This window comes from Caenorhabditis elegans, chromosome X (genome assembly GCF_000002985.6).
Source record: "Caenorhabditis elegans chromosome X".
NCBI classification, from domain to species: domain Eukaryota; kingdom Metazoa; phylum Nematoda; class Chromadorea; order Rhabditida; family Rhabditidae; genus Caenorhabditis; species Caenorhabditis elegans.
In genome coordinates, this window is record NC_003284.9 from 16,920,353 (window position 1) to 16,944,776 (window position 24,424).

At 33.3% G+C, this 24,424-nt stretch overlaps 2 protein-coding genes and 3 non-coding genes across 7 annotated transcripts; 4 read left to right on the forward strand and 1 right to left on the reverse strand.

Annotated features, from left to right (window-relative positions):
* The first annotated feature begins 1,480 nt into the window (after positions 1–1,480).
* fbxb-114 (F-box associated domain-containing protein) lies at positions 1,481–2,793 on the forward strand. Its single transcript, NM_078337.2, has 2 exons — positions 1,481–1,592; positions 1,642–2,793. The coding sequence occupies exons 1-2, from the start codon at positions 1,501–1,503 to the stop codon at positions 2,507–2,509; spliced, it is 960 nt and encodes a 319-aa protein (NP_510738.1). The 5' UTR covers positions 1,481–1,500; the 3' UTR covers positions 2,510–2,793.
* A 790-nt stretch (positions 2,794–3,583) lies between these two features.
* Positions 3,584–7,811, forward strand: C30E1.4 (SID1 transmembrane family member 1; the record flags this gene model as incomplete). Its single annotated transcript, NM_001373618.2, has 16 exons — positions 3,584–3,751; positions 3,791–3,889; positions 4,188–4,277; positions 4,403–4,491; positions 4,543–4,593; positions 4,660–4,750; positions 4,797–4,886; positions 5,356–5,431; positions 5,486–5,554; positions 5,603–5,671; positions 5,726–5,906; positions 5,953–6,317; positions 6,722–6,858; positions 6,915–7,016; positions 7,062–7,207; positions 7,266–7,811. The coding sequence occupies 16 exons, from the start codon at positions 3,584–3,586 to the stop codon at positions 7,669–7,671; spliced, it is 2,229 nt and encodes a 742-aa protein (NP_001359905.1). The 3' UTR covers positions 7,672–7,811.
* Positions 7,812–7,918: 107 nt separating this feature from the next.
* On the reverse strand, positions 7,919–7,989 carry C30E1.t1. The gene has a single exon. It is a non-coding gene; the product is annotated as a tRNA-Gly (tRNA).
* A 1,572-nt stretch (positions 7,990–9,561) lies between these two features.
* Positions 9,562–24,331, forward strand: C30E1.9. 3 transcript variants are annotated; one of them, NR_000950.1, is made up of 2 exons: positions 9,562–9,956; positions 10,105–10,479. It is a non-coding gene; the product is annotated as an Unclassified non-coding RNA C30E1.9a (non-coding RNA). The 3 variants fall into 3 exon arrangements; NR_160847.1 differs by having other exon boundaries at positions 9,562–24,331; NR_000951.1 differs by having other exon boundaries at positions 9,562–11,267.
* Positions 22,971–23,165, forward strand: F52G3.6. Its single transcript, NR_102256.1, has one exon. It is a non-coding gene; the product is annotated as a small nucleolar RNA F52G3.6 (small nucleolar RNA).
* Positions 24,332–24,424: the final 93 nt, after the last annotated feature.

Here is a 24,424-nt window from a genome sequence, read left to right on the forward strand (position 1 = left end):
AAGAGCTATCTGAGCCCCACTACACCGAGCGTTAATTGGTATATATGAAAAAGATCTTCCGCGCCGAGTCAGCAAAGAAAAAAGAAAAAAAGAAAGAAAGAAATTAGAAAATAAAAATTTAAGGTTTACAGATAACTATGGGCTGTGAGATTTTTAAAATTTGCAAGTTTGGTTGATGTTGCCACGTGTATATCTGCTATTTAATTCGGCGAAGTTCCGAAAGCTGACGACTCTGCCGAGTATTCAGTCACAAAATCAACATTAAGTTGAACAGATCGGCATGTAGGATTTTCTTTTTTGGAGCCAAGTAGGTATTGTTGGCAGTTAATAAACAAACTTCTCACTTTTATATACATATATCTGCTTTCTCATTCGGTAAAATTCCTTAAGTTCATTTTAGTGCCGGGAAAACAGTTAAAAACTAACAGAAAACAGAAAAAATTTTTAAACAGAAAAATTTTCAGAATTTATATTTTGACAGTGTAGGTTTTGGGTTTTTACAGTAAACGTAGGCCGAAGGTTTGTATTCACTTATGCATCTTACCATTTCTCACATTTTGGTAGTTTTTTTTTTGCTTTCTCATTGATTGAGATACAATTTATGTCGCTGGGAAGGTGCGCCAAACACAAAGCTGCTGTCACAAACTGGACCATCAGGAAAAAAACTTGGCTAATAAATATGTTCTGAAAAGTTAATGAAATCAAATCCACCGATAATGCAATTTTTGAAGTAAAGGGGTACTTTGTCTTGTTTATTACTTATCCCTCAATTTGGATAAACTCCTTGCAAAAGTTTTCAAAACCGCACATTTTATCTGAACCCTCGTTACGAACTAGTCATTTCGAAAATGGGAGGTGTACGTCTGAAAGTGAAACTCGAGGGCTAAGTCCATGCCCCATTCCATTTCACTAATCTCGGCTTCCTTTTGATAATCACCTAGTGAGATACACACCACTAATTATTCTCAACGTGCCGGTGTGCTCATGCTCAAATAATCCCCCTCCCTGCTTTTAGTGCACGTTGGCATATGGAAACATGAAGCCAAAGGTAATAATCCGCATATAGATAACGTTGTCGCAAAGCAGTACTCTCTCAGATTGAATCTCTTATCCGTGAATGATGCTGAGCTGACTACAACCTACTTTAGTTTACATTTCGTTTTAGTTTTTTTTTCCCCGAGCTAAAAAAAAAACTTTCGGGATGTTCAATAATAAATTTTTAATTGCTTGTACATTTAATAAGCTTTAAATTGTCTTCTTGGATCTTTCTTTGTTCATCCAAAAAGGTTTAGCAATGCTAATTGATTCAGTTGCTTCAATTTTATATTCATGAATTTTAGACTGATATATTTATCATAATTTTCAAAGTTTTCCCAACAGCATGGCCAAAAAATGCTCGTTGTCACAGTTTTGAATTTGATCTCAAAAGTTTTATTTTTGATCAAATATTAATTCTTATTTTCCTTATTATATCTTTACAGACTCTGATAAATATTGATAATGCCAGTTTTATACGATCCTTACCTTCCACCAATCCAGCTCAATGAACACACCCGACAAAAGCTTTTACTCGAAATTGAAAACATGAAAAAGTGAGTTACATTTTTTTCCGTTAGTTTTTCAAACTCTCTAACTTTTCAGAGCTCACAATTTAGTGCAAGGCAAGCCAGTTAGCGTAAAGGTCTCCGTCGCAGAAGAACTTCTAGTTGACGTTCACTACAGAGACTTCAAAGCCATCGGCATTGCTTTTCAAAGAGAAACTTTGAACGAGCATGGAGCGATCGTAAACATCTTGCAATCCAACCAAGAAAACTCTGAAGGACTCAGCTGGGTTTGCCCGGAATTCCAAGCCAGAGATTGGATCAATCTTCTCATCGATGCGACTCAAGGTAGAATCACCCATTTGAAGTTCTACGCGAACAACACTTTTAATGTTCATTCCGTTAGAAATTGCCTAAGAGGACATATTATTGAGCAATTTGTAATTGATGTCAATTGTCGAAACATTGAAGAAATTATTTCTGCATTTCCCGAGATACAGTCTTTAACCTTGCATCACCAATCAAGAGATCTGGTGAGGTTGAAATCAGTATGGACTCCGGAAATGTTCCGCATGGCTTCTGTTAAGCTTGTCAGAGTTGCTATACACCTCGAAGAAGTCCTAGACTTGGATTTGAGTTGTGGGCGATTTTGGAACTCTCACCTCACCAATCAAGATATCAATACGTTTTTTAAAAAATGGGCCAATGGATGGAACCGTAATCTGCAATGCATTTGCCTTGAATACGATGATGTGGAACTAGAGTTCAAGGAACCTGTCATTTTTCGTGGAATCGATTATCAACGGTTGACAAAGGCGGCAGCACGTTTATTGAACTGTGAGCTGCTACCAGAAATTATGGGCTACGAATCGCTTAACGGAGGATTCAAAATAGAAAGATCCGATGGAACAATCGCAACAATTCATATGCAAGGCTCAAAATTGGATATGATTGTCTGGGATTATTGATTTTTTAAGTCGCAGAGAGCTCGTTGATTAAGAATTTGAACAACTGGAACTGTGTGATATACTCTTACTAAAAAAAAAACTGTTTTTTTTTCAAAAGCACACATTATTTCGTGTTGCAAGCAATCATTACATTCCTTTTTTTAAACCATTTCCACAGAATATGTATTAATTTATATTTACGCATAACCTCCCAATATTTATAACTACACTCAACTATTTTCAATTGAAAAGTGACTTTTCACGTAACCTGTTGAGAAAGAACACCTAATAAAACTTTTATTGAAGCGTATTGAAAAAAAATTTATGAAAATCAAAGCTTTACAAAAATAGATTAATTTTTTTTAGTAGAAATTTTTTGTGGGTTTGGCCAGAACATATTCTTTACATGACTTCCAACTGCTATGGGGGAGGGGGGGCTATCATTTAAAGAATTTCTGGAAATTCCAAACTCATACACGGAAAACTAAAATTTGCATCGGATTCAGTAAAACAAAAACTGATCAACTACAATTGTATTCTGATACCGCAACAATTGAGAAAACACGAGAAAAAAGTGGGAAACTTGAACGCCCAACTGTTGTTGGACCTGCCAAACTTCTCAGCTTATCGATACGAATCAAACTTTCAAAAAAATAAAGTTGCATTTAACTATGTATTTTTGAGGTGTTTGCCAGGGCTGAGCCAGCCGAAAAATTGTGAACAGTCGGCTGTCGGCTGGCGCCGACAGCCGAAAAAATCAGCCAGCCGCTCGGCCCTGAGGGCTCTCAGCAAACATTGTTTGATAAAAAAAACCGGAAAATATTAATTTTCAAAAACCTAAAAAACATGTCTTTTATCAACTTTTTGTAGCATAATTTACAACTTGTTTTCTTGATATTCTTGAAACATATCTTTTATAAATCACATTTAGAGTACTGGAAATTTACTCAACATACAATATTTTCGAAAAAACACCGTTCCTGATTCTTGTTATTGAGCTAAAGCCAGTGTGAATCACGAAACTAGGTAAATATTATTCAGACATTTCCTATTTGTGTTTAAAAGCGTGTTCGTGTGACAGTTTCTAGTATCAAAATGATGCGACTATTTTTTTTGAACATAATTACTATTTTTCACTATTGTAAAGCAGATGATTACCACCATTTCCAAAACCTCACTCTTGGGGAGAGTTACACCAATTTAACTACAAAAGGAGACCTTATCACGTCGTTATTCACTGTTCATTTGGAAAACAATTTGACGGTAATAATTTTGTTTAACTTGTGCTTTAATTTTTTTCAGTTGTCTGCATTTCGAGTGTCCATCGCTTCAGACAGTGCATCTCTGAACAACCCGTTCAATGTAAATTTTTATCACGCAAAGACGATTCATAACATTGTGGTAAGTTAATTTTTAAATTTATTTTTTTCGAACCTAAACTAAACCACGTTTCCTTTTCATTCAAGTTTTCAAAACAAATCTGTTTCGAAAGCTATCAGTGCAATGCTACATAATTTTCAGTTTTGTGATTCAGTTTTATTAGAATGAGCAATAGAATTAACCAGCCTGCATGAAAACATTTTTTGAATAAACAAATACTGAAAGAATTCTCACAAATATTTTCTAGTATAAGATTTGCCTAAAAGTTTTAATGTTTCTGCAGTATGCAAATATTATTCAGTAAAACTCACATATTCAGCTTCCACGTGTTCAAACACAAAATGGCAAAAGTTTCGAATACTTGTTTGCATCTGACACATTATGTGATAACAATAGATCCACAATTCAAGTGAGTTTTTTTTTTGCCAAATTTGATAATTCTGTAGAAGCAGGGCTGCTCATATTTCACAAAAAAATTGAGAATGCTCATACTTCGGGAGCCATTTGGAAACAATAATACTATTACATTTCCAGCTACACCAGCCGATACACTTATCAGTCGCAAGCTATTCCCAAAGTGTTTTCAGTTTGAAAGTAGAATCGGTCGAAAATTTTCTCATTGGGTTAGGTTGAATATATATAAATGAACATATGGTCAGTAACTTCAATTACAGAAGCAATAAGTTCAACTCAAGTGCAAGTCCTTCGGCACCTCGCTATTACATGTAAGCGTGAACATCAAACTCTTTTTTAGGTTAGTAGTATTCTACATAAATATTTGTTAATTTAAGGTACACGTTTCCTGATGACGTGGACAAAGTAAATATAAGAGTCACGTCTGAAACTGAAATTTGTGGGAAAATAGTGACCCGTCAAGTCAAGGTGAATGTGTTTTTGTGATTTTCTTCCCAATTGAATTTGCTTGTAGTGCCCATTGTTCGAAGCTTCAGGATTGGTGGAGCTGAGCGATGCTCATTTCTTTCAAACCTTCACAAAATTTGCAGGATTTTCGATAAGAGTATGACAGATAACTAACTGATATTTCAGAAGCTTTATTAGATTCTTATGGTTTTCAGTTTTGACAGCTGAGATTCATAAAATCGACTTACACTCAAAATAATGCCCCTGCGAGGCCTGTACGCCCAAATAGGGCCGCCTTTTTTTTTGGAAAATTGCGAAGAATAGAGAAAAATCGTGACCTCAATCAAAATCATTTGCCAATATCTTACAGATTCCGTTCACCGCTATATTTTCCTCGCGGCGGGCGAAACAGCTCGCCACGCCCACAGTAAATCACACACAGTGGCGTGCGGAACTCATGAGATGTCGGCGGCTGATATTGGTTGGGGACCTGATTTATCTCTATCCCTTGTGATTTTTTGAAAAAATGCGGTGCCTATGTATCTGGGCATACACAGTTTTATTTAGCGCAGTTTAGCGCAGTTTTATTATTTTGAGTGTTCCAAACTTAAAGAAGGAATTTTCAGAAAAATTACATTGGCCGTCAGTTTCATATTGCTTTTATTGTGAATCCTGATGAAACACTGTGTGGCAAACCATCAAGTAATTACAAAATTTAAGACACACAAGATATGTTTCTTGTTGCTTTTTTTTCAGATTTGATTGGAATATTCGGGAACTTGGACAGAATAAAAAATGCCACAATCTTGATATCTCCGGTAGATGGTGACTTGTAAATCTACTAGCGCTATTATTAAAATCAATTATTTTCAGAACACAAGTTTCTGTCCGTTGTGCCACTTCTTGTATATATGACAAGCATTGCAATTGTACTTACTCTGAGTACGTCTCATAATTGAAAAGTTTTAATGAAAGTGATTTATTTCTGATTTTCAGCATATGTAAAATTCAAATTCATGGATAGCCATGAAAACAATGAGCTGGACGTTTTTGCGGAGACTAATTCGGAAGGAATTGTGGTCGTAGATAAAGTATGGTTGTTTGAGCCTCCCTCCATGGTAGTCAGTCATAACGAATATCAAAAACAAGGACTTGTAAAGGATTCTAAGTATTTCAAGTAAGTATCCCGTTTTAATAATGTTTGATAAACATAATATTTTCAGTTTTTTGTTTTTTCAAGTGTTTGGATTCGTCTTGCCTGCAGGAATAACATTATTCGTTAGTAGACAGCAAAATCGGAACAATTTAGACGTCTGTTATCTTAATTATTTATGCAGTCTAGATGTTTTCGGATTCAACGCATTCAATTCAATGACCAGCTCCAGTAGTATTGCAGTTATCGGAATTCTAAATTTGATAATTGTATTTCGAAAGAAAATCTTTCGATATCAAGTTCCAAGGTTTCCAACTTCACATGGCGTTCAAAAGAGACAAGCACCAAAAGTCGTTTTCCTGTTGGGGCTTTGTGCAGTGGGAATTTGGTCAATTGTTACAGTGAACTGCCCACGAAGTTATACATATCACCTCAGTAAGTATTTCTATCCAAATTGTCAAAACAACGTATTCCGTATGTGTTCATATACAAAAAGTTCATTCCATATACAATTTTATAATTCATTACCGAGTCAATGTGCAGCCGACATCGTACGTAATCGATATCTAACGTTTGAAATTTGTTAAAGATATTACACGTGATTGACAATGAGATAACAATAGTAAATGTGTGAATTTCCCGTAATTTCAAAAAGTCAAATACGCATATAGTGCTATCATGAATACATTGAGGTTGATGTAGTTTTCTAAGGTTTCCCAAGGTTTCTTTATGAATGAACATGTTGGTAGTTTTACCGTGAACGTAATCGGTCGTTTAAAGAAAATTGTCATTTCAGAAATTCATTATTAACATTTCGTTAAACAATTCCAAATTTCTAGATTACTTCACACGTCTTTGGGTATGGCATTCTATTACTATGTGGATTTACTCTAAGCGACACGGAATTCAGAAATGGCAACAACTCTATATTCTGGCATTTTCATCAGCATCTCAGTTTTTAGCGCTTGCGGCAAATGTGAGAAAGTTTTAATTTTATTATGAAAACTTTAATAATTCATGTACTTATTTGAGATATTTGAATTGAGTGGTGTACCTGGGTTTATCATTAAAATCTTGTTTGCTATGCTTTCATTTAGTTCGACAGCATTTTTCTGTTTCAAATACTATTTTCAGGTAAGATTGTATAGCAGGTTTAATTTTGAAAATTCTTTTTTTCAGAGACCATCTGGAATTCAAGAAAATCAGTGGATAGTTTCTCCCTTACAAACAGTGGAATGTGTTTTGTCAGAACAAAATAATGTGTACCGACCTCTCAAATCAAAATTAGCACTGATGACGTGTTTGATGCTTTCCACTTTTTTCTGGTAACTTCCCTTAATCAATTTGAAATTTCAAGAAGACAGTTTTTCGAAGCATTTTCAGCGCAACTCTGCCATGTATCTCTAACAGTTTACTATATGTTGCAATATTGCTAGTGGCATCAGGACAATGCCAAATATATTTGTATTACTACATTATTCAAAAAATAAGATTTGAACGAAAATCATTCAAAAAGTCTTACATGTTCTACACGGTTACTATTTTTGCAATAATGGCGATTAATGAATTTTCATCAGGAATCCTTTTAAGTCGATCATTCACTTCTGATGTTTCACTAACACCTGCAAAATCTAGAGAAATGAATGCAAACTGTTTTCTACCTGGAACTGATTGGAAAGATATTTTGAATTACAGTTCTGCTTTCGATTTATTGATGATTATGATATTCATGGATTTTATCGACTCAAATTTAAAAAGTGTTCCGAAGAAGCATATTTTTGTTTTCTGAATTTGTTCTACTTGTTAAAAAGTTTTTTTACTGAAATGTTGTTTATTGTTAGCTTGAAATTGCAATATTAAAATTTGTTAATACAAAAATTTATCTCATGACGTTTTTCTTTTGTTTTCGTAAATTGTTTAAATCTGCGTTGAGTAAAAATACAACTTTGGAACTACAATTGTTTCAGCCCCTTAAACCTCCTTACAACTGCGGAGTTCTAATTCTGAGTCCTAAATGTCTGAAAATCCAAAAGAATTGCATCGACCGGGAATCGAACCCGGGCCGCCCGCGTGGCAGGCGAGCATTCTACCACTGAACCACCGATGCGCGGTTCTCACTGGTAAAGAAGCAGGAGAGTAAGTAAAGGGATATAAAAACAACGCGTGGAACGAAAACACAAATGTGGGGAACCGGCTGTAGGAATATGCATATGAGTAAATCGTGATCAATGAATACAATAATACAATATTTAGTGAACAGCAGACAAAAACTCTGCTGAAATTTTTTTTTCAAGTTCGGTAAGTGTCTGATGACCTAATTGTTGATGGTTAGTAGATATGTCATCTTCAAGAAATGCCAACTGTCGTCTTGAAAAAAAATTCTGTGAAAACTTTAACAACAGTATCCAAAGTTTCACATAATTTTCATACCATTTCTTTTTTACAATTGCCATTGGTAATACCTATTTTGCAGAAATTCTACGCCTTCCTCATTTTTTTTTAATTTTCTGTATACCTATCAAACTGATAAGAAACTTTCATTCAATTTTCAAGTTCACTAAAAATGCCTTCCTCATCTTTATTTCTTGTACAAAGTATGTTATCGCAAACTACAATTTAGACATAGCAATAGTTTGGATTTTACACAATATATATCTCTCATTTCATATTTCGCAATTATAAACTGTCCTTTTTGTTTGGTAAAAAGTTTTTATTTTAGGTCAAAATGGTCAAAATATTTAATATTGATGCGGATATGATGGCTTGCTTTGACAAGTGACTAAAAAATTTAGAGATTTTGATCCTTTTTTTTGGAATTTTTTCGCTTTTTTTGTTGATTATTTTTAGACGATTTCCAATTTTGCAAAAATTAAACAAATGGTATTTTTGGATGTTTCAGACTAGCGCGGCTTTTGGCAAGGTCGCTTTTTAGTGTTGAAAAAATGCAGACCCGTCTGTCAATTTTCTTGGGGTAGAACTACTGTATATATTTTTGGATAATATAATAAATAAATTGAAGTTCACCTTTTGCCGCTTTTATTTTTCAAGTTTTATTTTTTCTTGGTTTATATTCGTGCAAATAGAAAAGATCATAATAAGGACCTTTTTGATCATTCCCAAAAAATCTTCAAAATTTCCAAGTTTTGATTTTTTGAACTTCAGAACTGTACTTTCACAATCTATTTTTTATTTAAAAAAATATCAATTTCTAGTTTCTATTCAATTCGAATCGCTCGTCAGCCCCTTTCTCATTCTCTTTTCTTCTTTCCACATTGCAAACACACACCCCCTTCCAATTCTTTTCAAGCGAAATTTTTCGAAAAAGAGGCAGTGACGTGTAGGGAGCCAATTTCGCAATGCGACGAATCGTTTCGAAAACACCACCCGCTTCCCTCTCCCTTTCACAATGAGTCCCCTGTCGTCTGACTCTAGTCACACGCATCGCAGCCGCTTCGCCTGACTCCAGCTGCTACAGCTTCTACTCTGCGTCTCTTAAAGCATCCCTGCCTGGTTTCTCTGACTCTGGTCAACCGCGTCGCGTGGCACGCTTCGCGAGGCATATTATTTGTCTAGCACACACTATTGCAGTCAGATGATGTCTGGCACTCTCACGGGGAGAACGTTCTCGAAGCCTCAGCAAGAGACGCCTATAAATACGCCGCTTGCCCTACAGTCAGCCGTCATTTGTTCCCTCACCCTTACTTTCGAATTCCCTCCCCTTCTCTACCGCCCGTAACCCCGTTCTCTCTTTATTCTTCGTCAGCAAAACCGTAAGGTTCCAGGACTTCAGGATACTCCACGGCTCCACTGCTCCCAGCATCTGGATTTAGGGATATTTGGTGAGATGGTTCCAAAAACAGGACTTTTCCCCTCGGCAATCTTTTTGTGGTCTTCGTCAGTCGGTTGAAAAAATGACGCAAAATCTTGTGACTATGCATAGCTGAGGCTCTTCTTGAAATTGTTCCCAAAAAGAAACCCAAACTGCTACGTGACTCAATCCGCGAAGCACACTGTAACTACTTGACACGCTCCAACTCACTACCTCACTTGGACTCAAAAGTTGTTGGTCTTAAGGTTCGTTAGGTTTGCGCCTTGCATCATTTTTCCATCTTTCTATCATCTCTGGCGACCCATCTAAGGGCTTCGTGTCAACTAACCCAATGATTCCAGCTCAGATACCAACGTACCTCTACTTCCAGTTAGAAAACTCGCTCGCTTTCAGGTGTCAAAGGGATTATAGTAACAAGTCATGTGAAACTCAGTCAGTCTAAGGTTCAAAATTCCATCTCTTACTTGCCCGATACGTGACGCGAAGACGCTTATTGTACAACTCTTCCGGATAGCTCTGCCGGATCTTTGCGTGCATTGAAATCGATTCTGTTCCTCCGTACCTATCCAAATTTCACTTGAAAACTTCAGACTTGAAATCTCTCCTTTGAAATTTTAATTTGAAAAAAATTGAATTGTCAAAAGAAAAGTCTTCTCTTACCAGAAGTTCTTCAAAAAAAACCTACCAAAATTTGAATTGTAACCTTATACTTTACTGTGCATATATATTAAACTTTAAAAAAATCTAATTAGCAAACAATAAATAATGGTAAATTCCAAAGTCTTAAGTGTTTTTTGATCCTTCTCTCTTCAAATAGGTATTTTGAAACATTTCGAACAACTATTGCGAAATCTCGGATCATCAAGCACCCACGACGCGCTATTGCGAAATCAGCCCCGTAGTGCACTGAATGACTCATCGCTGTCTGTATCTCAATACCAGGTAAAAACCAATTACTTTCTCAACTGTTTTTGCAGGATTTTTTGGGATGACTTTGTTCCGGTGGCAATTAGCATTTCGCAACTTTAGGAAAATTCCAGAACGTTTTCATTTCTTCCGAAGAAAAAAACTTTGAGATTCAATTTTTGCATACTGTACTTTAATAAGTAGTTTCAGTAACAACTATTTTAGACTAAAGATGTCAGGCGCAGCAGTTATATCTTCAAAATTCAAATTGAATATCATCATTCACTCTCACTAATGGACACAAACTGAATTATTGGGTTTCTTGTAAATAAATAAAATTTTAAAATAAAATTAACTTTCAAAAATCTACTTTCAAAAACGTAAGTTCGTGTGAATCAAAAGTTTCAGAAAACCGTCGAATGACGCTTTAAAACTGGTTGTTGTGGAAAATAATATTGTGACTCCGGTTTATATGTGTGATGAAATGTTAGAAAATTGCAACGTGCCCAATTACTTCATACCAACATCTATTCGCGTCTTGATGCTTTTCTTTATGAATGCCGAAGCCTTTTACTATTCTCTCAAATCGAACCGTAAATTTAAAATTTGGAAGACTAGACTATTTACTCGAACCAAAAACTCAAACCAATCTCCCAATCAAAATTCGAAAAAACCTAAATCCCAACCGCGTAGAAAACTATCTAAAAACTAATATCGTGTTAAGCTCTCAAATATTCTAACTTCAAATTTAAAAATTCTGAGACTGTAACATTCTTTCCAAACCAAACCTCATGTCAAACTCTTAACAAACCGTATAGGAAACTATCTCAGTAACTAAGATCGTGTTAAACTCTCAAATGAATCCAAACTTTAAATTAAAAAAATTCTAAGACTGTACCATTCTCTCAAATCAAAATATCAGGTCAAAAACTCTACCAAAGTTACCTAAATACCAAAATCCAAATCGCGTAGGAAGCTATCTCAATGACTAAGATCGTGTTAAACTCTCAAATCAATCCAAACTTAAAATATAAAATTTCTAAGACTGTACCATTCTCTCCATTCAAAACCTCATGTCAAACTCTCAATCAAAATTCTAAATACCAAAATCCAAATCGCGTAGGAAACTATCTCAATGACTAAAATCGTGTTAAACTCTCAAATCAATCCAAACTTAAAATATGAAAATTCTAAGATTGTACCATTCTCTCCAATCAAAACCTCATGTCAAACTCTCAATCAAAATTCTAAATACCAAAATCCAAATCGCGTAGGAAACTATCTCATTAATTAAGATCGTGTTAAACTCTCAAATCAATCCAAACTTTAAATATAAAAATTCTAAGACTGTACCATTCTCTCCAATCAAAACCTCATGTCAAACTCTCAACCAAAATTCTAAATACCAAAATCCAAATCGCGTAGGAAACTATTTCAATAATTAAGATTGTGTTAAGCTCTCAAATCAATCAAAACTCTAAATATAAAAATTCTAAGACTGTACCATTCTCTCCAATCAAAACCTCATGTCAAACTCTCTACCAAAATTCTAAATACCAAAATCCAAATCGCGTAGGAAATTATCCCAATAACTAAGATCGTGTTGAACTCTCAATTCGATCCAAACTTAAAATATGAAAATTCTAAGACTGTACCATTCTCTCCAATCAAAACCTTATGTCAAACTCTCAACCAAAATTCTAAATACCAAAATCCAAATCGCGTAGGAAACTATTTCTATAATTAAGATCGTGTTAAACTCTCGAATCAATTCAAACTTTAAATTTAAACATTCTAAGACTGTACCATTCCTTCCAATCAAAATATCATGTCAAACTCTCAACCAAAATTCTAAATACCAAAATCCAAATCGCGTAGGAAACTATCTCAATGACTAAAATCGTGTTAAACTCTCAAATCAATCCAAACTTAAAATATGAAAATTCTAAGATTGTACCATTCTCTCCAATCAAAACCTCATGTCAAACTCTCAATCAAAATTCTAAATACCAAAATCCAAATCGCGTAGGAAACTATCTCATTAATTAAGATCGTGTTAAACTCTCAAATCAATCCAAACTTTAAATATAAAAATTCTAAGACTGTACCATTCTCTCCAATCAAAACCTCATGTCAAACGCTCAATCAAAATTCTAAATACCAAAATCCAAATCGCGTAGGAAACTATCTCAATGACTAAAATCGTGTTAAACTCTCAAATCAATCCAAACTTAAAATATGAAAATTCTAAGATTGTACCATTCTCTCCAATCAAAACCTCATGTCAAACTCTCAATCAAAATTCTAAATACCAAAATCCAAATCGCGTAGGAAACTATCTCAATGACTAAAATCGTGTTAAACTCTCAAATCAATCCAAACTTAAAATATGAAAATTCTAAGATTGTACCATTCTCTCCAATCAAAACCTCATGTCAAACGCTCAATCAAAATTCTAAATACCAAAATCCAAATCGCGTAGGAAACTATCTCATTAATTAAGATCGTGTTAAACTCTCAAATCAATCCAAACTTTAAATATAAAAATTCTAAGACTGTACCATTCTCTCCAATCAAAACCTCATGTCAAACGCTCAATCAAAATTCTAAATACCAAAATCCAAATCGCGTAGGAAACTATCTCAATGACTAAAATCGTGTTAAACTCTCAAATCAATCCAAACTTAAAATATGAAAATTCTAAGATTGTACCATTCTCTCCAATCAAAACCTCATGTCAAACTCTCAATCAAAATTCTAAATACCAAAATCCAAATCGCGTAGGAAACTATCTCATTAATTAAGATCGTGTTAAACTCTCAAATCAATCCAAACTTAAAATATGAAAATTCTAACATTGTACCATTCTCTCCAATCAAAACCTCATGTCAAACTCTCAATCAAAATTCTAAATACCAAAATCCAAATCGCGTAGGAAACTATCTCAATAATTAAGATTGTGTTAAGCTCTCAAATCAATCCAAACTTAAAATATGAAAATTCTAAGATTGTACCATTCTCTCCAATCAAAACCTCATGTCAAACTCTCAATCAAAATTCTAAATACCAAAATCCAAACCGCGTAGGAAACTATTTCAATAATTAAGATCGTTTTAAACTCTCAAATCAATCAAAACTCTAAATAAAATATTTCTAAGACTGTACGATTCTCTCCAATCAAAATATCATGTCAAACTCTCTACCAAAATTCTAAATACCAAAATCCAAATCGCGTAGGAAATTATCCCAATAACTAAGATTGTGTTAAGCTCTCAAATCAATCAAAACTAAATATAAAAATTCTAAGACTGTACCATTCTCTCCAATCAAAACCTCATGTCAAACTCTCTACCAAAATTTTAAATACCAAAATCCAAATCGCGTAGGAAACTATTTCTATAATTAAGATCGTGTTAAACTCTCGAATCAATTCAAACTTTAAATTTAAACATTCTAAGACTGTACCATTCCTTCCAATCAAAATATCATGTCAAACTCTCAACCAAAATTCTAAATACCAAAATCCAAATCGCGTAGGAAACCATCTCAATGACTAAGATCGTGTTAAACTCTCGAATCAATTCAAACTTTAAATTTAAACATTCTAAGACTGTACCATTCCTTCCAATCAAAATATCATGTCAAACTCTCAACCAAAATTCTAAATACCAAAATCCAAATCGCGTAGGAAACTATCTCAATGACTAAAATCGTGTTAAACTCTCAAATCAATCAAAACTTAAAATATAAAATTTCTGAGACTGTACCATTCCTTCCAATCAAAATATCATGTCAAACTCTCTACCAAAATTCCAAATACCAAAATCCAAATCGCGTAGGAAACTATCTCATTAATTAAGATCGTGTTAAACTCTCAAATCAATCCAAACTTTAAATATAAAAATTCTAAGACTGTACCATTCTCTCCAATCAAAACCTCATGCCAAACTCTAACCAAAATTCTAAATACCAAAATCCAAATCGCGTAGGAAACTATCTCATTAATTAAGATCGTGTTAAACTCTCAAATCAATCCAAACTTTAAATTTAAAAATTCTAAGACTGTACCATTTTCTCCAATCAAAACCTTAAGTCAAACTCTCAACCAAAATTTTAAATACCAAAATCCAAATCGCGTAGGAAACTATCTCAATGACTAAGATCGTGTTAAACTCTCAAATCAATCCAAACTTAAAATATAAAATTTCTAAGACTGTACCATTCCTTCCAATCAAAATATCATGTAAAACTCTCTACCAAAATTCCAAATACCAAAATCCAAATCGCGTAGGAAACTATCTCAATGACTAAGATCGTGTTAAACTCTCGAATCAATTCAAACTTTAAATAAGAAAATACTAAGACTGTACCATTCTCTCCAATCAAAACCTCATGTCAAACTCTTAATCAAAATTCTAAATACCAAACTCCAAATCGCGTAGGAAACTATCTCATTAATCAAGATCGTGTTAAACTCTCAAATCAATCCAAACTTTAAATATAAAAATTCTAAGACTGTACCATTCTCTCCAATCAAAACCTCATGTCAAACTCTCAACCAAAATTCTAAATACCAAAATCCAAATCGCGTAGGAAACTATCTCATTAATTAAGATCGTGTTAAACTCTCAAATCAATCCAAACTTTAAATATAAAAATTCTAAGACTGTACCATTCTCTCCAATCAAAACCTCATGTCAAACTCTCAACCAAAATTCTAAATACCAAAATCCAAATCGCGTAGGAAACTATCTCATTAATTAAGATCGTGTTAAACTCTCAAATCAATCCAAACTTTAAATATAAAAATTCTAAGACTGTACCATTCTCTCCAATCAAAACCTCATGTCAAACTCTCAACCAAAATTCTAAATACCAAAATCCAAATCGCGTAGGAAACTATCTCATTAATTAAGATCGTGTTAAACTCTCAAATCAATCCAAACTTTAAATATAAAAATTCTAAGACTGTACCATTCTCTCCAATCAAAACCTCATGTCAAACTCTCAATCAAAATTCTAAATACCAAAATCCAAATCGCGTAGGAAACTATCTCAATGACTAAGATCGTGTTAAACTCTCAAATCGATCCAAACTTTAAATATGAAATTCTAAGACTGTACCATTTTCTCCAATCAAAACCTTATGTCAGATCGTGTTAAACTCTCAATTCGATCCAAACTTAAATTATGAAAATTCTAAGACTGTACCATTTTCTCCAATCAAAACCTTAAGTCAAACTCTCAACCAAAATTTTAAATACCAAAATCCAAATCGCGTAGGAAACTATCTCAATGACTAAGATCGTGTTAAACTCTCAAATCAATCCAAACTTAAAATATAAAATTTCTAAGACTGTACCATTCCTTCCAATCAAAATATCATGTCAAACTCTCTACCAAAATTCCAAATACCAAAATCCAAATCGCGTAGGAAACTATCTCAATGACTAAGATCGTGTTAAACTCTCAATTCGATCCAAACTTAAATTATGAAAATTCTAAGACTGTACCATTTTCTCCAATCAAAACCTTAAGTCAAACTCTCAACCAAAATTTTAAATACCAAAATCCAAATCGCGTAGGAAACTATCTCAATGACTAAGATCGTGTTAAACTCTCAAATCAATCCAAACTTAAAATATAAAATTTCTAAGACTGTACCATTCCTTCCAATCAAAATATCATGTCAAACTCTCTACCAAAATTCCAAATACCAAAATCCAAATCGCGTAGGAAACTATCTCAATGACTAAGATCGTGTTAAACTCTCGAATCAATTCAAACTTAAAATATAAAATTTCTAATACTGTACCATTCCTTCCAATCAAAACCTCATGTCAAACTCTTAATCAAAATTCTAAATACCAAAATCCAAATCGCGTAGGAAACTATCTCATTAATTAAGATCGTGTTAAACTCTCAAATCAATCCAAACTTAAAATATAAAAATTCTAAAACTGTACCATTCTCTCCAATTAAAACCTCATGTCAAACTCTCTACCAAAATTCTAAATACCAAAATCCAAATCGCGTAGGAAACTATCTCAATGACTAAGATCGTGTTAAACTCTCAAATCAATCCAAACTTAAAATATAAAATTTCTAAGACTGTACCATTCCTTCCAATCAAAATATCATGTCAAACTCTCAACCAAAATTCTAAATACCAAAATCCAAATCGCGTAGGAAACTATCTCATTAATTAAGATCGTGTTAAACTCTCAAATCAATCCAAACTTTAAATATAAAAATTCTAAGACTGTACCATTCTCTCCAATCAAAACCTCATGTCAAACTCTCACCCAAAATTCTAAATACCAAAATCCAAATCGCGTAGGAAACTATCTCATTAATTAAGATCGTGTTAAACTCTCAAATCAATCCAAACTTTAAATATAAAAATTCTAAGACTGTACCATTCTCTCCAATCAAAACCTCATGTCAAACTCTTAATCAAAATTCTAAATACCAAAATCCAAATCGCGTAGGAAACTATCTCATTAATTAAGATCGTGTTAAACTCTCAAATCAATCCAAACTTTAAATATAAAAATTCTAAGACTGTACCATTCTCTCCAATCAAAACCTCATGTCAAACTCTTAATCAAAATTCTAAATACCAAAATCCAAATCGCGTAGGAAACTATCTCATTAATTAAGATCGTGTTAAACTCTCAAATCAATCCAAACTTTAAATTTAAAAATTCTAAGACTGTACCATTCTCTCCAATCAAAACCTTATGTCAAACTCTCAATCAAAATTCTAAATACCAAAATCCAAATCGCGTAGGAAACTATCTCAATGACTAAGATCGTGTTAAACTCTCAATTCGATCCAAACTTAAATTATGAAAATTCTAAGACTGTACCATTTTCTCCAATCAAAACCTTAAGTCAAACTCTCAACCAAAATTTTAAATACCAAAATCCAAATCGCGTAGGAAACTATCTCAATGACTAAGATCGTGTTAAACTCTCAAATCAATCCAAACTTAAAATATAAAATTTCTAAGACTGTACCATTCCTTCCAATCAAAATATCATGTAAAACTCTCTACCAAAATTCCAAATACCAAAATCCAAATCGCGTAGGAAACTATCTCAATGACTAAGATCGTGTTAAACTCTCGAATCAATTCAAACTTTAAATAAGAAAATTCTAAGACTGTACCATTCTCTCCAATCAAAACCTCATGTCAAACTCTTAATCAAAATTCTAAATACCAAAATCCAAATCGCGTAGGAAACTATCTCATTAATTAAGATCGTGTTAAACTCTCAAATCAATCCAAACTTTAAATATAAAAATTCTAAGACTGTACCATTCTCTCCAATCAAAACCTCATGTCAAACTCTTAATCAAAATTCTAAATACCAAAATCCAAATCGCGTAGGAAACTATCTCATTAATTAAGATCGTGTTAAACTCTCAAATCAATCCAAACTTTAAATATAAAAATTCTAAGACTGTACCATTCTCTCCAATCAAAACCTCATGTCAAACTCTCAACCAAAGTTCTAAATACCAAAATCCAAATCGCGTAGGAAACTATCTCATTAATTAAGATCGTGTTAAACTCTCAAATCAATCCAAACTTTAAATTTAAAAATTCTAAGACTGTACCATTCTCTCCAATCAAAACCTTATGTCAAACTCTCAATCAAAATTCTAAATACCAAAATCCAAATCGCGTAGGAAACTATCTCAATGACTAAGATCGTGTTAAACTCTCAATTCGATCCAAACTTAAATTATGAAAATTCTAAGACTGTACCATTCTCTCCAATCAAAACCTCATGTCAAACTCTTAATCAAAATTCTAAATACCAAAATCCAAATCGCGTAGGAAACTATCTCATTAATTAAGATCGTGTTAAACTCTCAAATCAATCCAAACTTAAAATATAAAAATTCTAAAACTGTACCATTCTCTCCAATTAAAACCTCATGTCAAACTCTCTACCAAAATTCTAAATACCAAAATCCAAATCGCGTAGGAAACTATCTCATTAATTAAGATCGTGTTAAACTCTCGAATCAATTCAAACTTTAAATAAGAAAATTCTAAGACTGTACCATTCTTTCCAATCAAAACCTCATGTCAAACTCTCAATCAAAATTCTAAATACCAAAATCCAAATCGCGTAGGAAACTATCTCATTAATTAAGATCGTGTTAACCTCTCAAATCAATCCAAACTTTAAAAATAAAAATTCTAGGACTGTACCATTCTCTCTAAACAAAACCTTAAGTCAAACTCTCAACCAAAATTTCGAATATCTAAATCCAAATCGCGTAGGAAACTATCTCAATAACTAAGATCGTGTTAAACTCTCAAATCAATCCAAACTTTAAAAATATAAATTCTAAGACTGTATCATTTTCTCTAAACAAAAGCTCATAAAAAGCTCTCAACCAAAATTCTAAATACCAAAATCCAAATCGCGTAGGAAACTATCTCAATGACTAAGATCGTGTTAAACTCTCAATTCGATCCAAACTTAAATTATGAAAATTCTAAGACTGTACCATTCTCTCCAATCAAAACCTCATGTCAAACTCTTAATCAAAATTCTAAATACCAAAATCCAAATCGCGTAGGAAACTATCTCATTAATTAAGATCGTGTTAAACTCTCAAATCAATCCAAACTTAAAATATAAAAATTCTAAAACTGTACCATTCTCTCCAATTAAAACCTCATGTCAAACTCTCTACCAAAATTCTAAATACCAAAATCCAAAACGCGTAGGAAACTATCTCATTAATTAAGATCGTGTTAAACTCTCGAATCAATTCAAACTTTAAATAAGAAAATTCTAAGACTGTACCATTCTTTCCAATCAAAACCTCATGTCAAACTCTCAATCAAAATTCTAAATACCAAAATCCAAATCGCGTAGGAAACTATCTCATTAATTAAGATCGTGTTAACCTCTCAAATCAATCCAAACTTTAAAAATAAAAATTCTAGGACTGTACCATTCTCTCTAAACAAAACCTTAAGTCAAACTCTCAACCAAAATTTCGAATATCTAAATCCAAATCGCGTAGGAAACTATCTCAATAACTAAGATCGTGTTAAACTCTCAAATCAATCCAAACTTTAAAAATATAAATTCTAAGACTGTATCATTTTCTCTAAACAAAAGCTCATAAAAAGCTCTCAACCAAAATTCTAAATACCAAAATCCAAATCGCGTAGAAAAGTTTCTCAGTAACAAAGATCGTGTCAAACTCCCAAATCAATCCAAACTTTGAATACAAAAATTCTAAGATTGCACCAATTTCTCCAACGAAAACCTCAACCCAAACTCTCAATCAAACTTCCAAATACCAAAATCCAAATGGCGTAAGAAACCTGTTTTTTATCTGAATTTGGCTGACCTAGAATGTTTTCTCTTCGAACCTATTCCCTAGTGCATTATATTTTCCTAATTGATATACTTTTCATTTTGTTTCTAACACAACATTCTGGTGTTTCTTTTTAATTAATATGTAATTGTCACATTTAGTTACGTGCATAAGGTGAATTTGTAACACTCACTCGGGTTTTTTTTCGAAAATTTACTCTGTATTCTCCACGGTTTCGCACTTAGTTTTTTCTCAATTTGTCTGAACTTTTGTAACATTAAATTAACTCGCAAGTTCTGCCGGTGATGGAAAAATGTCAGTGTTCATGGTAGTTTTTTCAGAGCTAGTTTTCTCTTTACCTCATCTTTGAGCATATTCTATCTTTTTTTAATTTTAGAGTTTTTCAGCTACTACTGATTAACGGCCAATTAACTATCTAAACGAGGGCTCAGACTTTAGTGTCATCTCAGTCGCTTATTTTTTTAAACTCTATTTCAATCGTTGCCGTACTACCTGAAGTTTGAGAATAATCAAATTTATGAGTGTCGCGGTGAAGTTTCGTTTTTTTGTTGCATAGCATGATGTTTTCCCAGGGTCTTCGGTCTTCTTATAAAATGGTTCAGTTTTTAACTTCTCCATAATGTCAAGCTGTCGTAACTGACTAGTGAAGTCTACTTTACAAATTGTGTGTATTGTTTGAGGCTTACTTTTCAAATTAGAATTTGCACAATTTTTTACGGTGTCAGTTTGTACATTTTTCCTAATTCTTAGCACACTTCTTTTCACACAAAATGGTTTAATTCCGCTAATTTTTCAACTTTCGCCTTCTTCTTTCAGGTAAACGTCGTCCAAATGTATTTAAACCCTCACAGAGAATACCCTGTTAACTCATTGATTCCCACAAGATCTGCTAATACTTTTTCACTGTATCGCCTTACAGTTCGGGTCTCTCGTTTTCACCCAAGTCGTTTAGTTTTTTTTCTACGTGTGAAATTGTCATAATTTGGCGTTGGCTGCATGATTCTGTCCTTCGATTGGCACTATTTTCGGCGTCAAATTTTTAGTTTTGACAAATGTTTAATGTGTCATAACTAAAGTGGCCATAAGCTTGTATAAGCTTGATCACAATCAAGCTCCTCGCACTATCCAGCCTTTCGCTTTGTTCCTCCAATTTTCAAAAAAGTCATTGATTTTTCCTAAATTTAAATGTAATAAAAAACCAGTGAATGTCGCAATTGTTAAACAAACATTTCTCAACCTCAACATTTTTGATTTCATAGCTTCGAAACAGTCTTCGAATTTTCGTCACCTGCATTTCGGCCAGCTTTTTTCTGTCTACCCAAATCCAAAATTTTCCCGGTTATCTAAAATTGTAACAACACATATCTCCTTTAATTGTCAGTTTTACCAGCATGCGTTTTGCTGATTTTCTCATGTTACTTTCCAGAAATCCTCCTGATGCATTTGTAGTTTGTGGTTGTTTAATATGGTTATTCTTAAGGTATGAAATGTGATTTCCAATATTCCGTTGTCATCGTCACTTTCCTAAGTTTAGTTAAATAATCATATAATCTACATCAGATGTTTGACGTTACCACTCTAATGAGTATTTGCTAATAACAAAACTTGGTCACTTTTTAGATCTAACTCCTACCCCATTAAATTATTATGTCTTTCCGGTCTAATAATTTGTATTAGCATAAAGTTTATCGGGATGTTTCTGGTTATTCTAAAACTTCAGTGTTCATGGTGATTGTCATTATTTTCAGCTTCATATTTCGTGTATTCAAAACTTTTCGCCTAACTCGCCATACACAGCTGTTAGCTTTTATATAAATAGGTAATAACATAACATTTTTGTGAGTGTCGAAGTTAATTGATAAGTTGCTGAGCATGACTTTTGATCAAGAAATTTTTTATGCCTTAGTTTGTTCTTTTTTCCCAGATGAAGAACAATTTATTACCGAAATAACGCACTAGCACCAGAGATGCCTGTTAAAGTTTTTATTGAATATCTGCTAACACTTGATATCGAAAATTAAATTCTCCACGTTGTGAGTTTTTTTTTTTACATTTCAGCTCTAATTTTCAACACATCTACTATTTTTCTTAATATGCGGTGCCCATTTGGCCAAATCATTATGCTGGTGCTCTTAAACGTTTTATGTCTTGTGACACAATCTAAGTTCAATCTCACCTGTTTACCCAACTTCTGGCTTCAAATTTTCAGTTTACAATACATTTTTCAAGGATTAGCATGACTTCCATAAATCGCAGCGCACTAGCACTAGAGGGTGCCAATCCGCCAGTGATACTAATTCTTGATCCCCAGTTTAAAATGTTCTACGTTATATTGAGATCCTTATAATTTTTGTGAGTGTCGCCGTGATCAATTATTCTTCAGTTGCGTCGCTAAAGATGACTTCTCCCGTGGTTCTTTACGTCTTCCTAGCTTAACTTGATCATGGCTTTCAAATTTTGGTGTATATAACTAGGTGTTGAGCATGATTCTCAAACGATTCTGAGCACTAGCACTAGAGGTTTTGAGGAAAAACCATATTTGTTTTTTTTTGATTGAGAAGAACAATTTGGTTTCTGAAGTTATTTAAAAACTTACTTTCCTTTTGTTATTCCTATTGTTGCCCATTCGGTTTTAACAGGTTGCTTTTTTTAACGATTCCGTAATACCCAATAGGTAATTTTTCGCTTGTGTGAGTTTTGAAAAAAAAAATCTGAAATTATTTTACGTCGTATTTCAACAGCAAGAAAGCTTTTTAAGATTTCGAAATTATAAAGTTACCAAAAATTTCGTCATAGTTGTTAATAAAGTTCGTCGTCATTTCATAGTAGTATTTAGGTGAAAAACTATTATAGAAAACATTGACAACTATATTTACTCTATGTTAAGTTTCTTTTTCTGAAAACTTGTTCTCTGAAAAAAGTTACCAGTTATTTTCTTTATATCCCCGAAACGTTCTCAAAAATTTCTTCAATCTCTTCCACAAACTGAGAACTTCTAAATTTCACTCCTGAAACCAGTTGTTCAGCTTTGCCGTGAGGCTGTGGTGGGTAACTCCGTCATTAGTAGTGGCACTCATTCGCCCGACGCTTCTGACACATGGAGGAATCCTGGTGGTCGGTGAACTGTCGTACTTGCACCGAACTTGCCAGGCTCGCCTCTCAGTTTGAAAAAACTCAAAAAGTTTTAGACAATTTTTGTGAAATATTCAAAAAATAAACTTCTTTTAAAATTTTTAAGACATAGTAAAATTTAGGCATTTTGCTCATTTTAAATCTTAAATTGCAATTTTAATTTTTTAATAAATCATTATGTTACAAAATAATAAAAAAATTCCAAATACTTTTTGCTGATCTTTTTTAATCGTATTCAAATAACAAATTTTGTGAAAAAATATTAATTTCATAGAAATTTTGCTAACATTTTTGCAGACAATTTTGGCACCAAATTTGGAAACGTTATTTCGACATCGTTTTTGGATCTTTTTTTTGTGTTTGTTCGAAAAAAAATTAATAAACATTTTTTTGTATAACAACAGTGTTAATCACATCACATAAAATTCAGATAAATTGACTATAAAGAAATTGTCCGAGCCGAACTTCAGCATTGGAACTATCAACATTGGAAGGATATCCAGTATCCAACTTGTGGACAATAAACCTGAACAAATATTATTTATCATCAAAAGGTGGCAAGATTGGGACTCCTTCCCGCGTTTGAACAATCCAACAAGAATAAAGTGTAGCACAGATTTAATTTTTCACAAGTAGTCTATAAAAGTGAAAAAGGAGCCGCGTTACGCAAAAAAGGTACAGGTGACCAGGGGCCAAGAGCGTGCAAAAAAACTTGCACACTCCAACACGAGGAGGCGCGATCTTGTCATAAGTATTCCTATCCCATTTTTTGATTTAGCACAACAAACGATCTGTTTTTTTTTTTTGAGGGAATAAAACATTTTGTATATAACAAATATATTTAAAAATATATTATGGGCAAATTGCTCATTGTTTCTTGAGAAAATCTAGGTAAGAAAATTATTTCTGGAACAAATTTGAAGAAACTTCGGAAAAAAATTGTAGAGAAATTTCAAAAATAAAATTATTTAAAAAAATTTACAAAAGATTTTGTTGCAAATGTTCTTGGGGAGGTTGACATTGGGGAAGAGTTCTGGAGTTTGACGACAGGTTCAGAAGAAGTTCACATGTCGAGGCATTTAGTCTTAAGCGCTTAAACGTAGCTTGGTGTCCTCTTCTGAAAAAAAATTATTGAAAAATTTCCAAAAATTACAGTCTACTCACGTTTTTGTGCATATTTTTGGAGTACGTTAATCGGATGCTTCTTTCCACAAGCCTATAGCCTTCTAGTCGTGGTCATGTGTTGGTCATGTATCTTGAGCACGTCTTCTGATGGAAATGCGTCCAGAAGCTCTC

Coding starts and splice junctions, on each gene's coding strand:
- fbxb-114 (NM_078337.2), top strand. CDS start 1,501: ATGCCAGTTTTATACGATCCTTACCTTCCACCAATCCAGCTCAATGAA. Junction 1,593..1,641: donor GAAATTGAAAACATGAAAAA/GTGAGTTACATT, acceptor CTAACTTTTCAG/AGCTCACAATTTAGTGCAAG.